The sequence below is a fragment of the Manacus vitellinus genome, unplaced genomic scaffold, assembly GCF_001715985.3.
Source record: "Manacus vitellinus isolate BGI_N305 unplaced genomic scaffold, ASM171598v3 scaffold_27_pilon, whole genome shotgun sequence".
NCBI classification, from domain to species: domain Eukaryota; kingdom Metazoa; phylum Chordata; class Aves; order Passeriformes; family Pipridae; genus Manacus; species Manacus vitellinus.
In genome coordinates, this window is record NW_021940039.1 from 7,791,000 (window position 1) to 7,806,346 (window position 15,347).

Sequence of the window (15,347 nt, forward strand, 5' to 3'; positions counted from 1 at the left end):
GTTAAAGGCAACCTGTGTAATGTGTTCTTTACTGTTGCTGCCTTCCTAGTCTAGAAATCCCAAAGCACTCTGTAGCCCCTTGCTTTTTATTAAGGAAGACAAACTTTACTGTTCACATTTGGGGGAAATAGCAGGCAGAGGATAAAAAAATAACGCTCAAGCTCATCCTGTAGATGATGATATAGAACCAGTACTGGGGTAAAACTCAATCTGAATTTCCTGGATCGTTTAGAGTAATACCTTTGAGCGTTGTGGGAAAAAAACAACTGATCCTCACGTCCTCCTTGTGTGTTTTGCCCCTGCAGAGATGTCTGGGACCGTGGCTGACATCTCTCTGGTGCACTGGAAGCAGCAGTGGCTGGAGAACGGCACCCTGTACTTCCACGTCTCCATGAGCAGCGCCGAGCAGCTCTCCCGGGCCACCCCCCCCAGCCTCCAGGAGCCCTCGGAGATAGTGGAGGAGCAGATGCACATTCTTCATATCTCAGTCATGGTGAGTCAAAGCTGCCAATGGCATGGGAGGGGACAGAGAACCCCCTCGGAGGAGGGGGCTGGCGGCCAGGTCGTGGTAAGAGGCGGGTGACAAGGAGCAGGGTGGCAAGTTTGGTTGGCAAATGTCTGTGTCACTTCTTGGCTGGGTCTCCAGAAAGGGAGAGATGTGTTTGAATGGGCCAGGAAAAAAAAAAGAGTGTCTGGTCTTCTGAGAAAATGAAACAAAATCAAGCAACAGAGAGTGGGGGAAAAAGCTGCTGGGAGGGTGACAAGGATCCTTGTGGTTCCTCTTTGTCTCTGCTGTAAAGTGGTGAGGTGTCAGTGGAGTATTTCTCCTTGGTCTTGCATTTTGATCTGTTCAAAAGCAAGATTTTTGGCTTGGTCATTTCTTTCTGAAACTGAATTTTACCTGTTCAGTGAATAGAGGCTGCAGCATCTCTTGCAAAGGACAAGTCTGAACTAAAAGTAAAAAGAGGGTCCAGGTGTTTTCAATATCTCCATCTCAGCTGTTTGTGACATTTTATTAACAGGTTGTGGATGTGCTCTATTGCCTTTTGAAGTGCTTGTTTTGGTACTGTATGAGGTGGTTGCCAGCATATTTGGATCTGATCCATCAGTGTTCTGTTTTAGAGCTCCATCCATGAAATGAGACTCAGGGTATTGTCCCTTAAGTCCCATCAGATAAACTGTGAATAAAAGAAAAAAAGAAGTTAGGTTTGTATGTCCAGTGTATGTGCATGTCATCTATTTACCCAAAGAAAGCCTCTTATGGCACTGGGGATCCTATCAGAACCACCCTGCAAAAGGTGAAACTGTTCATCTCTTGAAACCTGTGCATCATCTCCACAGCTTCTGGCCTTTGTTTTGGAAGGAGGAACAGAGACAGTGCACAAAATCTGTACATTTTTTTTCATTTTACAAGTGGATATTTGGCTTTTACAACTTAAATCTGGGTTTTTTGAGTGTCCAAGCATTTGTCAGTGGGGCTTTAGACTGGGCACTGTGTGTGAGCATGGAGAGAGGCTTGGCATTAAGGCTGTTGGGCAAGATAAGATGTAGGATGGCAGAAGGAAAAGGAATTGTGGACTGCAGCTTATTGGGTTGGATGGGGAATGGTTTTATGTCCTGCTAAAGATGTCAGTGGGATGGAGCATTACCACGTGGGGGAAGGGTTAAACTTGTATACTTGGAAAGTGAGCCTGAATATATAAGGGAGAGACAGAGCAAGGAAGGAAGACAACGGGAATACATGTGTGGGTGTGAAAAGCTCGATCCTGGTTTGAGTGTGGGACTGTTTGGCTGTTGTGGCAAACCTGAGCTACAGAGACACAGCCTGTGTCTGGAGGGAGACACTGTCTCTGGGGACTGGTGATTCTTGCTCAAAATGCAGGTTTTCTTTAGTGGGGAGAGACTCAGTCCTGATCCACAGCACTTGCTAAAGCTACTCTTTCTGCAGTACAACAGGAGGATTGTAGTGGGTTGATGCTTAGAGAGAAAGTTCCTGGGAGAAGCTGCTGCCCAGAGCCTTCCTTTGCTGCACCTCAGAGCAGCAGCAGCGGTGCCAGCAGGGTGGAGTTGATGGCATTGCTCTGCATATCACAGCAGAAGTGTTTTTGCCCCCTGATCCCAGGTTAGCCCGTGGAGATGTGCAATGCCATGGGAAGCATTTTCATGGGAGCAGCCATGGCTTTGTTGTGAGAGTTAATTCCTGCCCTGAGCCTCTCCTCCCTTCTGGAAAACCAACGGGAAGACAGAAGAGAAGGAAGCGTTCCTTCCACACAGAATGAGCTGTAATTATGCTTTCTTTGTCAATCCTGGTATTCCTTGCAGCAGGAGCCAAGGTTCCAGGCAGGGATGGGGGTCTGGGATGGGATCTGGACTGCACACTTGTCCCTGGGGAGTCAAGAGCCCTGCAGATTGCTTCCCTGAATCAGGATTGCAGCACAGGCTTGAAACTTTGCCCAGATTTTTCAGAAGGTTCATTAACTTTTTGAGTGAACCTGAGCCAAGTTTTGAGTTACCAGCAAAGATAATTGTGTGTTTTGTTATTTTTCATTTTTTCCTCCTTAAGACCACATGGAGTTCTGTAGCTGAAATAAAATGGGCACAATTATTTGTATGTTGGCTGGAATATTTCACCAGCTCCTCGGGCTCAGTTCAGGTTGCTTTCCCACTCCTTTACTTTGTTCCTTGACCCCAGCTAATTCAGAAAGCCCTCATCACTTGAGTTCCCTGGCCATGCTGTGCTTGGCATGGGGTGCTGTGGGCACCCCCTCCTGTTCTCATTCCTACTGTGTCTTCATCCTTTTTGCCTCGAGATGCAACTGGACATCCCTGGGATGCATCTCAAATACTTTTCCTTCCCCTTCCCACCACGAAGCCCAAAGTCTCCCGAGTGTTCTCTATAGACTAAAGCACCATTCCTGCTGCAGATGAGGAATTCCAGCCCACCCTAGCACTGCCTTGGGGTTTCAGGCTCTGTGTGCCTGTTCATCATCAGCCCAGCATCCCGCTGGGCAGGACAGGAGGCACGGGAAAGGGCTTCCTTCCATCTCCTTTAAGTGGTTGTAACACTTGCTTTTTCCTGTCTTTTCCTTCTCCATCTGAGTTACAGGAGCTGGGGAAGGTTTGCCTGGGGGATCTGGCTAATCCCTCACTTAGGGAGCACTGGGCAGAGCTTTCTGGGGCAGTGAGATGTCTCTGAGCTGAGCTCCCTCTGATGGGAACGCTGGTTTGGGTTTCTGTAGGTGCTTATGACTTGGCTGGTAGCTCCTGCTCTGCCTGAGGGCTGCAGGGAGGTGTAAATCCTGGGTTTACTCCTCCTTCCTGTGTGGCTTTGTGGTTTGGGGTGGCTTTGCCTCCAGTGCAGTGGGATAGGGGCCATCAGTGTCCATGGCCCTGTGTCCCTGCAGCCACCATCTGCCCCTGCAAAGCACTGAGTGACTGTGACCCTCTTCACACCTCCCTTCCTAAGCTCAAGGGCGCCTTTGACAGCAAAATAATACTTAATTTTTATTTTTTTTCCCTTTCCTAACTGTTTTTTCTTAATCTCTCCCCAATGAGACATAACATTAATTACTGCAGTTAAAGGGAATTCAGTCTCCATTACTCTCTGCCACTCCTTTCCTCTTGGCTTGAGTATTTGAAATTTGTCTCCCAAATGAAAAGAAGAGAAAAAGGAGGAAAAAACCCAAACAAATATGCAAATGCAAGATTTTATTTATTTACCTTTTTTTTAGCACAGTGTCAACTAGAAAGGAATCAATATTTTTGTCATTACGCCTGTTGTGTTTTTTCACCATAATCTCAGCTGTCATTTGGGTTTAATTGTGTTGTTTCCTGTTGTGTGGAAGTAAATCTTATCTGTTTTGGATTAAAATTCAATGAAGGTCACAGCAGCTCGAAAACTTAGCAGGCTGCAGCAATTAATGTTCATTTGGCTTTGATAAATTGGAATGTTCCCCACAATGGGACTGGAGTGGATTTCAGAAGCAATAATTCTTCCATTAACTCAATGATTCCCCGTGTGATGGAGCGTCTTGTCACTGCTCTGTTTGTCATCTGTCACTTCAAGGATCTGGGCATATGCCTGATATGATTTATCATGATTATTGGGGCTGCTTGTGTCAAAACATTTTAAACCACTAATTATTCCAGCCTTGTAAATTGCTGAATTTAACAAAACATAAGAGAGATTTTTTTTTTTTTCCTGTTGTTCCACACCATCTCATGTCCCTGTTTAATTATTGCTTTATCTCCTGCTAAACTAGACTACCTCTACTACCCATTTTTAACCCTAGCCTTATGAGGGGCTGTGTCCAGCAGCATTGGCCCTGAATGGGGGCTGTCTGTCAGGCTCTGGGGGGTGGAGAGGTTGGTCTGGGTGGCACAGGCACGTTTTATCTTGGCACTGACCCCCCTCTCAGACCTCAATAGGGCCATAACACCCACTGGCTTTGGCAGCCCCGTGGGGATCTGGGATGCAGGTTTGGGAAGAGGATGCAGAGCTACATCCTGTCCTGCTGGCAGAGGGGTGGGTTTCCCTCCCTTAAGGCTGTGTGAGTGATGCCAGCAAAAGTCCTGGCTGTGGGATACCAGAGACAGGACCACCCCTGCATGGTGGGAGGGTTGTAAATGCTCTCTGCACTGCCTCTGCTCCAGCAGAAATAAGCTGCCTTTCTTGGTGAGTAGTAATAAGCAAAAACCTTGTTCCATCTCATGCCATCACCTTGCAAGGGACCATTTCAGTGTCTGGAGTATAAGGTGACCAGAACTCATCAGGCTGCCTTTTAAAATTATTATTTTTTTTCTTTTTAATGCCTACCTTCTGCTGGCTGTGCTGGAAGCAGACAAGTTAGCTGCTGGTTTCTAGGTCTCCCAGAGGATTTTTTTTTTTAGCACTTATTTGTACGAGTTTCCTTTTTTCTTCTTGTTCCTGATGTTTCCCTAATGATCAGCCATCAGTGCTGTGCTCCATCAGCCCCTGAGCTGGGTATAAAGTCTGCTCTTAAATGCTTCCCTCTGATTTCACATCCTGCTCCGAAGTGGAGCCAGGGAGAGGGGTCCTGCACCCTGATGAGCTGTGCTGGTGGGTTTTGGGAGCACAGTTCCTCAGGGTTGCCTCTAGTTCCTTAAGGAATATCCAACAGCAAGGAGGTTTTTAAGAGCTGCTGCTGTCACTATTTTGAAGCTGCCAGCATCCAGCGAGGGTCATGACAAGGGCATTCATGTGCACCCCATCACCTGTTTTTTTTCTTTTCTTCCCTTTTGAAAACCTAAGATAATTGGGATTGTTCAGCCTGGATAAGAAAAGGCTTCAAGGTGACCTATTTGTGGCCTTTCAGTACCTGAAGGGAGCCTACAAGAAAGAGGGAGAGAGACTATTTACAAGGGCCTGGAGTGACAGGACAAAGGGGAATGGCTTCAAACTGACAGAGAGTAGGTCTAGATGGGATATTAGGAAAAAATTCCTTACTGTGAGGATGGAGAGGCCCTGGCACAGGTTGCCCAGAGAAGCTGTGGCTGCCCCATCCCTGGAAGTGTCCAAGGCCAGGTTGGACTGGGCTAGTGGAAGGTGTCCCTGCCCATGGCAGGGGGTGGAATGAGATGAGCTTGAAGGTCCTTTTCAACCCAAACCATTCTGTGATTGCTCTCCTTCCCACAGCTGGATGTAGCATCATACCAGTGCAACTGGACTTATCCCAGCTTGTATGGGAGGGGAGGCTGAAACCCTTTGCAGAGCTGGTGTGATTCCCACTGTCACCAGCAAACAGCTCTCTGAGGGATAACTCCAGGTCCTGCAGGCTTTGGACAAATCCACACACAGGCTCCTTCAGCCCCAGCATTCCCTCTGCTTGGCCATCATTTGTGTGGTGCCTTGTTTCCCTACCCAGCAGCATTTTTTCCTCTTTGGTGTAAAACCTCACAATGGATTTACTTCCCTCCCTGCCTTGTGCTTGAGGCTTGCATGGTGGTGTGTCCTGTGGGATTGCTGGCTGCTCCAGTGGAACTGGCTGTTCCAGTGGATGTAGAATGTTGCTGGAGCCTTACTCTGGCTCCTTGCAGCGTGTCTTGCTGATGGCAGCGTTGGAGCTCCTGTCAGCCCAGCTCAATTGGAGAAAAAAACAAAAACCCTGGTGTAAAATGAGTAATGAGGTAGTGAGGAAGGCACAACATCTGTGTCATCATTTCTGCACCAGGAGGTCAACCAGATTCATCAAACATGCACTTCCAGCTTGTGATGTGTTTAGAAATTAATTAAGATAGGGAGAGAATTGCTGCTGCAGCAGATTTTCTTATCTGAGAGGTATTAAAAATCTAAATTGATCTCCAATGAGCTGTTTTTTATTAAAAAACAAAACCAAATAGAAGAGCTCTAAACCCCCACGAGATGGGTTCAATGTTTCCCTGTGTGAGAGTTGTCTGTGGGGAGAAGGAGAGGCTCATCCTGGTGTGGATGAGGCACCAGAAATCCCCAAATCCCTGGGATGTGGATGGGAGCTGCAGGCTCTGTGCTGATGGCAGACCAAGCCTTCAGCCTCCTCCATTCATCTTCCCCCTCTTCTCCAGTCTCCTTTGCAGAGCCAATATAAACCAGGGACTAAAAGTAGTTAACAGTGTGCTCTTGTATTTAGGGAATTCATCTGGGGGGGATTTGTCTTTAAATTGTCACTTCTGTGACAATGACACCTGTTCTGTTAATAATTTTTCTCTAATCTCTGGTTTCCACCTTAGCTCCCATGAATACATTAGACCCTTTTTAGCTTTCTATCAGACTTTTTTCCCCCCCACTGTGTTAAAATATGTAACTGGAGTGCTTGATTTGCATCTCTGATAAAGCAAGGCTGAATAAATGCTCTTAGTTCATCTGAACTGAGCAGCGAACTAACTTCATGTCATCCCCAGAGCAATTGAAGTTGGCACTGGGGGAAAAGCAGCCATGGGAAGCGCTGGGAAGGGGATTGGGTTTTGCAGATGGCATTGAAGGTGTGGGAGGGATCTACAGCCTGAGAAAATTCCCCTGCCTCGTGCTGAGGAAAGAGGATAGAGGGGAAAAGAGTAAAAACTCACGTTGGAAAAGTGGCCGGTGTAGTCAGGGGGTGTGAGAGGTGCAAGGGGGATGCTGAAGTCGTGAGGAGATGAAGGAAAAGACACAGCAGGAAGGTTTGGGAAGTGGGGTGGGGAGCTCTGGAGCAGTGTGAGCTCGTGGCTCAGGGTGCTGTGTGCCTGCCTTCGCCCCCGTGCCGGGTCCCTCCGGCAGCAGCGAGACGGGTATTTTTATCGGAGTTTGCCGATCTCGGAGTCTCATCTTGAACTTATTCCCTTCCTTCCTCCTCCTCGCTTTTCCTCTTCCCACCATCTGCCTGGGAAAAATAGTTGTGCATCCCCAGCACTGTGGGGTGTAGCTGATTACCTGACCTTCTCTCAGAGCTTTTTTTCCCAGCATAGGTGAGGCAGATGAAAATCTGGGTGTTGATGGGGTGGCTCTGCCTGGAAACCTCATTTCCATCCCCACCCTGCCCAGGTTGGTTCTCATCGAGCTGCTGGGCTCCTGGAGAGAGTAATTCCATGTGGGAGCACCGTGCTAATCCTGTGTGTAAAGTGCTGGGAGTACTTGATTGGTACCTTTGAAACATTGACGTAAACACAGAAACGCTTTGCAGCTCCCAGCCTGGGTCTAATTGCTTTATACTGCCAGGCTCCAAACTACATATGGTGTTAAAATTGTCACGAAATGTTATTCCAGGAAAACTCCTGTGGATGCTGACTTCTCCAGTGATAGCTGGGTGGGGGTGGCCCCTGGCTCTCCGAGGTAATAACTCAGGATGGAGAGTGTTTTCCCAGAATTCAGACCTTGCACTGCCTGGCTTGGGGTGCTCCTTGGCTGAGTGAGAGGGGTGCTGGCAGGGTGTAGGGTGCTGTCCCCTCACCAGCAAGGCTTCTCTGTGCTGGGGGATGTCTGACATGCTTTTTTACCTCTCAGCAGGAATAGCAGCATCTCCAGCTTTCTGTTGATACAATATGGGCTCTGACCCAGGGCATCACCCAGCTCTCACATCCCCTGTGGGCTTGAAAGCTGGGTTGGTCGTCAGACGAGAGAAGCCAAATGTCTTACTTTTTTTCCCTTCAAACCTTCTGTTATCTGCAGATCTTGCTTCCCTCAGTTGTTACTGTGTTTGAATGCGAGCTGGAAGTGTTTGCATCCGTTCAAGTGTTGTCGGTGTCAGGCGCTGGCTCATGAGAAGGTGAACTGTGCTGAACCTCATAGAGAACAGCTCCGAGGTGGTTGTGAGAGATGTGGCATTGCAGCACTACAAAAGGCTGAATTTTCATTTGATTGGCAAATCTTGAAGATGGGAGTAAGTGTTAATGGCAGGATGAAATGCAATATCATATTTGTCCCCAGAAATATATTTCCTCTCAGTTTGGGCTTTCTTTTTTTTTTCCCATTTAAAAATAAATTGGACTTGGTTTCGCGAGGCAATGCTATCCTGTGAAAAGGCAGAGCGCTTTTTGTTCGGGGAAGTGTCAGAATGAAATGTTTCTACTCTTCAGCACTTTTCATATCCTCCCCAAAACCACTTACACTTTAGTTTCAGCTGATGTGAAACTGTCTGAGCAGATAAACCATTCCTGGGAAAACCTTTCCAAGCTGTTTGTGGAGTAACTGTGCCTAAAGCAGAGGAGATGTGCTGCTGTGGGTCTGACCATCACCCTCTGAGTGTCTGTCCCCAGGGCAAGGGATGCTCAGACACCTGCCAGCATGGAACAGGGGGAAGAAGCTCATGTATCCATGATTTTTCTCTGACCATCATTAAGCTGCTAATTCAGCTGAGCACTTTTTATGTGTGTGCTGCTCTAGGAAGTTGGGCAAAATTCCCACTGGCTTAATTGGGAGGAACATCAGGCCAAGTGTGGTTATTTTTACCTGTCACTGTTCCCACTCCACCTCCTCCCTCCCACCTCCAGTCCCCCTGGATGAGGAGGAACAGCTTTTAAAAGGTCTCTGCCAGCTCCAAGCAGCAGCCTCGTCATGAACTCTCATGATGTGCAGCAAAGGAAAAGGGAGAGGAGAAAACTGGAATTATGCTTATTTTTAAAATCCAATTATACAAAACTGTAGGAAAATAACTATTTTGAAGGGAGCTGGTTGACTGGCTGGGCTTTGCCCCAGGTTGGGTGCTCCTGGGGCTGGATTTTTTATGGCAGGGGCTGATAGAGAGTGGGTGGGAACATTGGCCTCTGTTCTGCTGGGACATACTTGTCTTTCAGAGATTCAGCACTTTTTTCATTGCGTTTCCCTTCATCCAACAGGAAAACTGATGGTTTTCCCTTCTAGCCTTCTTTCTAGCTCCTCAAGGAAGAGGAGTCCTCTTTTTTTTTTTTTTTTTTTAATTCAGATGAGAGGAACCTCCCTGCAGGGGAATGGCAACAAAGCTGATGCTTTATTGATGTCAGGTGTCTCCATTTCCCTGTCCAGAGATGTATCTGGTGACCAACTCCTCGACAGCTGAGGAGGCTGAGCTTGAGCTCTCCTCCTGCCCTGGCCATGGCTTTCCTGCCCTGGCTGTGGTTTTTCTCATTTCACCAAACTCAAGCTCAGGGTGAAAGCAGGGTGGTGGCAGCAGCAGTTGCTGTGGGAGCAGAGAACAGTCCTGGTGTTGTATTTTGACTGGTACTGTCACTGCCTGCAGCTCCCAGAGCCTGGGCTGGCACAACCAGCTTGTCACTGGTCCTGTTTTGTACCAAACATCTTGAGGATCAGTTACCTGGGGATGTTGGGACTGGTCATGCTGGTTGGGCTGGCAGACCTTGTCTCAAGGTATCCTTGGTACAGTTCTGGAGCCACCCTTTCCCAAATCCACCTGGGTTACTTCTGGCTTGTGCTGGGATGAATGCTGCAATTCTCCTCTCTCTCCATGTGCTAGAACTGCCTCTGCCACACAGCCCAGCTCATCCTCAGGCTGTCTAGGGGCCAAGGGGAGGAGGAGTTGTCAGATGTGTTGTTTTAGTAGCTGCTGCCGTGTCCTGGGAATTGGGGAATAGCCTTGTCAAAGCAGAGAAGTGAAGTGACCTGATTCTTCTCCCCCCCTCAGCCCTGTGTGCCTTGGAAGGGAGGAATGAGTGGGGCTGTTTGATGGCTTGTGTTTCCCCTGTCCCCCCACGGTGGGGGATGTTTGTGTGAGCATCTTGGCAGCTTCTTTGTGCTGTGCAGGGAGGGCTCAGTCAGACACACTGACAGATTATATTTTTTTTTCCCACCAAGCTGCTCCTGCCTTAGGACACCAACTGCTTTGGATTTGGCTACCACAGTCCCTGTACACTTTGCCCTGGGTCACACTTCACCTGGCCATGCCTTGCCTGTTACCTGGATGGGGGGTTTGGATGTGTGTGCTGCACTCAGGTTGCTCCAGTGCTGGCTGGCTGGGGTTGTCCCCATGCTCTCCAGATCACTTTACTTCCTTTCTTCTCCCTTGAAAAAAAGGCAGTTAAATGTTAGACTCATTCTGTCCTTCCCTGAGATGCTCTGATGCTCTGGCCACAGGTTTTTTGCCCTTGGTACCCTCTGGGTGCTGGTGAGCTGCTTCCTGCACAGCATCCTCAGCAGAGAGGTCACCTCTGCAGGGACTGCTGAGTGTGCCAGGGAGGAGAGAGGAGGCTTCCCACTGCCCTGCCTTTTTGAGTAGTGAAATTTTGAGGCAAAATCCCTCTATTTCCCCCCCATGTACTCAAGGCTGTCAGCAGAGCTGTGCACCCAGCAGCACTTACCTCTGTGGGCTTACTGGGGTGTGTGCAAGGTCCTGTCTTTGGGGGCTCCATACAGCAGTGTGGGGTGCAGCAGGGCTGTGCAAAATGCAGCTGCTCCCTCCTGCTCATGAAGGAGGCAGTGAGGGGGTCCTGCTTTCCCTGGGCTGGCTGTGGAATGTGGGGCACCTGATGGCTTTGTCCTGTCCACTGAGCAAAGTGATGGCCCCAGGTTGTGCCAGCTCCATCCCCTTGGACATGTTTCCCTTAGCAAGTAGTGTGGTGTTTGTTTTTTTCTTTCCTTTTAAAACTTTTTTTTTTTTTGGTCATGCTCTTCCTCCTTGGCACGCAGGTCAGTGGGGGGGGAGGGAGCCTTCAGCCAAGCTCTCCATCACATGTCCCTTGTTTTTTGTGTGTTATTTTTTCCCCACTGCTGCCCTTGCCAAGGGAAGGACATTGTACAGCCACTGAGACTGGCAGGGGCTGCAGAGCTGCCTGCCAATAGCCTCGGTGTCTGAAAAGGCTTAGGAAATCCAAGCTCTAAATTAGCTCCCAAATCTTCTTCCTCCCTTTCTGTGGTTGGAATGCCCTGCAGAGCAAGCCCTGGCTCCCCGTCTGTCGCGGGGCTCCCCATGGAGCAGCCAGCTCTGCCACAGGGCTGGGGGGGCTTTGTCTGGAGGGGGTAGTGGGATGGTGCCACAGGGATGCCGGGAAGATCCTTGGTTCAAGGCTCAAGGCAAGCTGGAGCACCCTGGGGAGAGGTGAGGGGCAGATTCTTGGTGTCCCTCTGCCCAACCTTTTCCACCCTGTCCCCCTGCCCGGCTCCCTCCTGCCGTAATCGATTGGCAGGTGTGCTGGGGCTCTCGGCTGTGCTGCTGGGGAGCGGGAGGGGAGGCACAGAGCTGGCTCAGGATGGTACAGGATGGCTGCCAGAAGCCTCCCTGGGGAGGTGGGAGCCCCATCCTGCGCTTGCCCTGAGGATGCTGCTGAGAGCAGCCAAGGTCACGGCATCACTGACGGCACACATGGCCGGGACATCTGGGGCCAGCTGAAGCTGGAGGAGGGGAGCAGGAGGCGTGCTGGCTGTGTGTCTGTTGAGGAAGGGGACAACCTGTGCCGTGTCCAGCTGTTCCCCAAAGCACTTCATTTCTGCCCTTGCCAGGTCAGTCAGTGAAGGCAGCAGCAGCTGCTGCTGCGTGGTGCGAGGGGAGTGGGAGCAGCTCTCTGTCCCTGCTCTCTGCCCGAGCACAATATCCACAGGGCAGCTCTTCCCAGGGCCATTGAGAGATGGTTTTGGAGCAGGCAAGCTTAGGAAACAGCTCTGTTCCCAGTGCTGCCCTTTTGGTGTGGCTGTGTCACAGACCTTCGTCTTTGCTTCTGCTGTCACCTCGAGAGAGAGAAACAAGAAGGGCTCAGCTTTGCTGTGTCTCCTGGAAATTCAGGCTTCAGCTCTGCAAATGCCCTGCGGTTCTGCATCCCCCCTGGCACTCCAGCCTTCACACCGAATACAAATTGCTCTTTAAATGTCTCCAACAACTCTCTGTAGGTGGATTTTAGCGCTCAGGTGCTGCAGGCAGAGCACAGGCATCACAGCTGATCTGCTCTGCTAACCCCAAACAATCCCAGGAAGGGCTCCTGCGCCTTGTGCTGTGGAGCTCTTGGCATCCTATCTGGCTTTGCCTGTGGGTGAGGATGACTATCCTTCCCTGGAGGGCTGAGCATCACCAGGGCATGTTGCTGAGGCTCAGCAAGGACGGGCTGTTGCCACCAGTGTCGCTCCTTCTCCGGGCCCTCAGAGGTGGCACGTGCGTCAGAAAACAGGAGCTCTGCAGAGCAGCCTCGGGCATTGAAGTCTGTCCCCTTCATCCTAACAGCAGCTACCCTGGGAAATAGAAGAGGAAAATTCCACTTCCACAGCAATGTAACTTGGGTCTCATATTATTTTTTTTTGAAGGCTCTGTCAGGCTCCTGCTCTCTCCCCCTCCCTGTGCTACGCAGCCGGCTCTGAAGCAGAAGTGATATTTTCTGCCAATGCAATGATTAGCCTTTCTGCTAATGACCCACGAACAGTGTCCAAAATAAATGAGCCCAACCTGCTCATCTTATTAGCCAAATGATTGCATAGAAAGAGGAAATATCTGCAGAAACAGCTTAGGCAGCTGAAATTTGGAAGTGTGGTGGTGTCACTGCTCAAAGTACGGAGAGGAGCCATATGTCTTCAAAAAGCCAGTTCCCTCCAGAGCAGGGAGAGCCCCTGTGTGTTATTGGAGTGATTTTGCTCACCCTCTGCTCCCCTTTTTGTGAGGTGACTGTGCAGGGCCAGAGATGTGGCTGTTCCCAAGCTCTGCTGATTCACAGGGCTGAATAGCTAGGGACGAGCAGATAATTTTCCTCCTGTCTTCCTTGTCTTGTTTGTGGCTTCCCACGTCCTTTAGATGACAGGCAGCAGCACTGGAATGTTGGTCAGGAGAGCAGCTGATGCAGTAACTGGTACTAAGCTGTTCTTCAGGAGTTGTTCTTGTGTCCTTCAGCCTCTTCCCAGAGCACTTGGCAAGGTCGTTCCACGTGGGGAGGGATGAGGAGCAGAAAAGGAAGAGGTGGAGGTACAGGGGGGTTTCTGCACATGATGAGGTGGAAATAAAAGAGCTCACTTTAGGAGGGTATTTCAGGCTTTGTTTAAATGTAAGAGAGAAACAGGGTTGACTGCAGGAGAAGGGTGCAGTGTGAGGAGGAGGGAGTATATGGGAGAAGCTGGAGGGCTGTGTGTGAAACCCCTCATGATTTTCAGATCAGCTCGACTTTCTCTGGGGGGTGAACTCAATTTGAAAGGTGGCTTGTTTCCCCAGTCACTGCATGTGTGTCTCAGTAGGTCTCTTGCCAGATAAAAGACCTGAGCCTGAGAGGGGTGACAGCAGTGTGGCTGCCCTGGAGAAGGGCTCTGAGGGCTGAGACAAGCCCTGAGTGCTTGGCCGCCCATATCTTTGTAGCTGTATCACATCAGAGGGTGCGTGCAAGCTCACGTCTTGCCTGGCAGCAGAGAAAAACACCCTTGTTCCTCTTGTCCCCTCAGGCAAGGGCATCTGGAGACCTGGCTCACAATGCACCAGCCCTAAAACCTGCTGAGGAGGGCGAAGTTATCCCCTTCCAGCACCCCGTGCACACACCATATGCTTCCCTGACCTTCTCCATAGCACAGCTGACGTGAGCTCCCACGTGCCTGCTCCCTGTTCAGCATCTCAGCTCGTGGGGTCCCATCAGCCCCTGGCATTGTGGGTCTGTGTGTCCCACTGAGACCCATCAGCAGCTGACATATGACCAAAACCACTTCATGATGTTTTATGAACGTGTGTGTGCGTGGATATCTATGAAATATCGACTCCATATAGGTATGTGTATATTTATTTTTTTACTGAGCTGGGATCTCAAGGGTGTCATGTACAGAAATAAGAACCACAGCTTTAATTTTCAATTTAACTACATTCATATGTAGCTAGTTCATTACTCTTTTCTGTTTTATGCAGACAAATTCTGCCTTGGACTTCTTTCTTCCTTTCCTAATTAGTGGGGAAATTGCTAATTGTGCGGGTTTTTTTTCTGGGAAGTTACAGGTTTAAATGATTATCTGTGCTGGAAAACATCCTGACAGTGCAAATATTGAAAACTGGAACATGAAGTGGATGAGCCAGTGACCCTGGCTATCCTTGCACTCCTCAGTCTTTGATTGCACTGACCCTCCTGGAATGCTGCCCTCTCTCCCTGGGGCTGGGAGGTGGTCGAGGGCAGGGTGTGGATGGAAGGTTCACCTGCACGCCCCGGGCTGTGTGAGTGCAGCCCTGCTAATTTTTCACTGTCATTTTCTTAAACAAGTTTTTCAGGTTAAGGCTGAAGTGGTTTGGTTGTGCAAGGTGTGGTGTGTTGTGACTGCAGGGTGGGTTTTGTTTGTTTGGATTTTTTGTTTGTTTGTTAGTTTTGGGGCTTTTTTTGAGTGGGGTAGTTGTTTTTTTCAGTACCCCAACCCTTCCACTGGTGCCAGCTCTGTCGATGGCACTGCCATCTGTTGGGATACTCCAGGGAGCACTGCCTTTCTCCAGGGCTTTGCAGGATGAAGATTACTTTTCCACAGGGTGTGCGGAGTGGAAGCGATCTGGAGAGGTCATTAAATCCATGTCTCTGCCCCCAAGCAGGATCAATAACCCTTTGTCACCAGTGATGGATGTTTCTCTGTCCTGTTCTGCAAGACTTCCCAGTGCCTGTGGGCAGTTGTTCCAGCCTGCCCTGCCTGACATGGATTGGGGCTTGGACTGTGGCTGACCCGGGGACGAGCAGCCCCACCAGTGCTCTGCCTTCAGCCCAGCTTTGTGACAGCCAAGGGTTTCAGATAACTTTTGCAATGTTTGGACTGAATAAAATAAGCAGGAGGTTTGAAGTGATTGATGGAGAGACCCTTTTCCTGTAAACGTTTTTGCTCTGAGGATTTTGCTGCAAGTGCCTGGCAGTGAGCAGGGATGCAGGGCTTGGCATCCCCCCAGGGCTGGGTGGGTGGAGGGCTACCAGCACCATGGCTTTTTAAAAGGAGGGGTCTAAACACTTTATTTCTCTTTTTGAGCTGT

General features: G+C 49.6%; 1 protein-coding gene across 1 annotated transcript in view; it reads left to right on the forward strand.

The window, feature by feature from the left end:
* The first annotated feature begins 307 nt into the window (after positions 1-307).
* Positions 308-15,347, forward strand: part of ASTN2 (astrotactin 2) — a 272,653-nt gene continuing 257,613 nt past the window's right edge. Inside the window, exon 1 of the mRNA XM_018074363.3 lies at positions 308-493. Within this exon, the coding sequence (XP_017929852.1) occupies positions 308-493 (186 nt within the window). The remainder of the gene's footprint in view (positions 494-15,347) is intronic.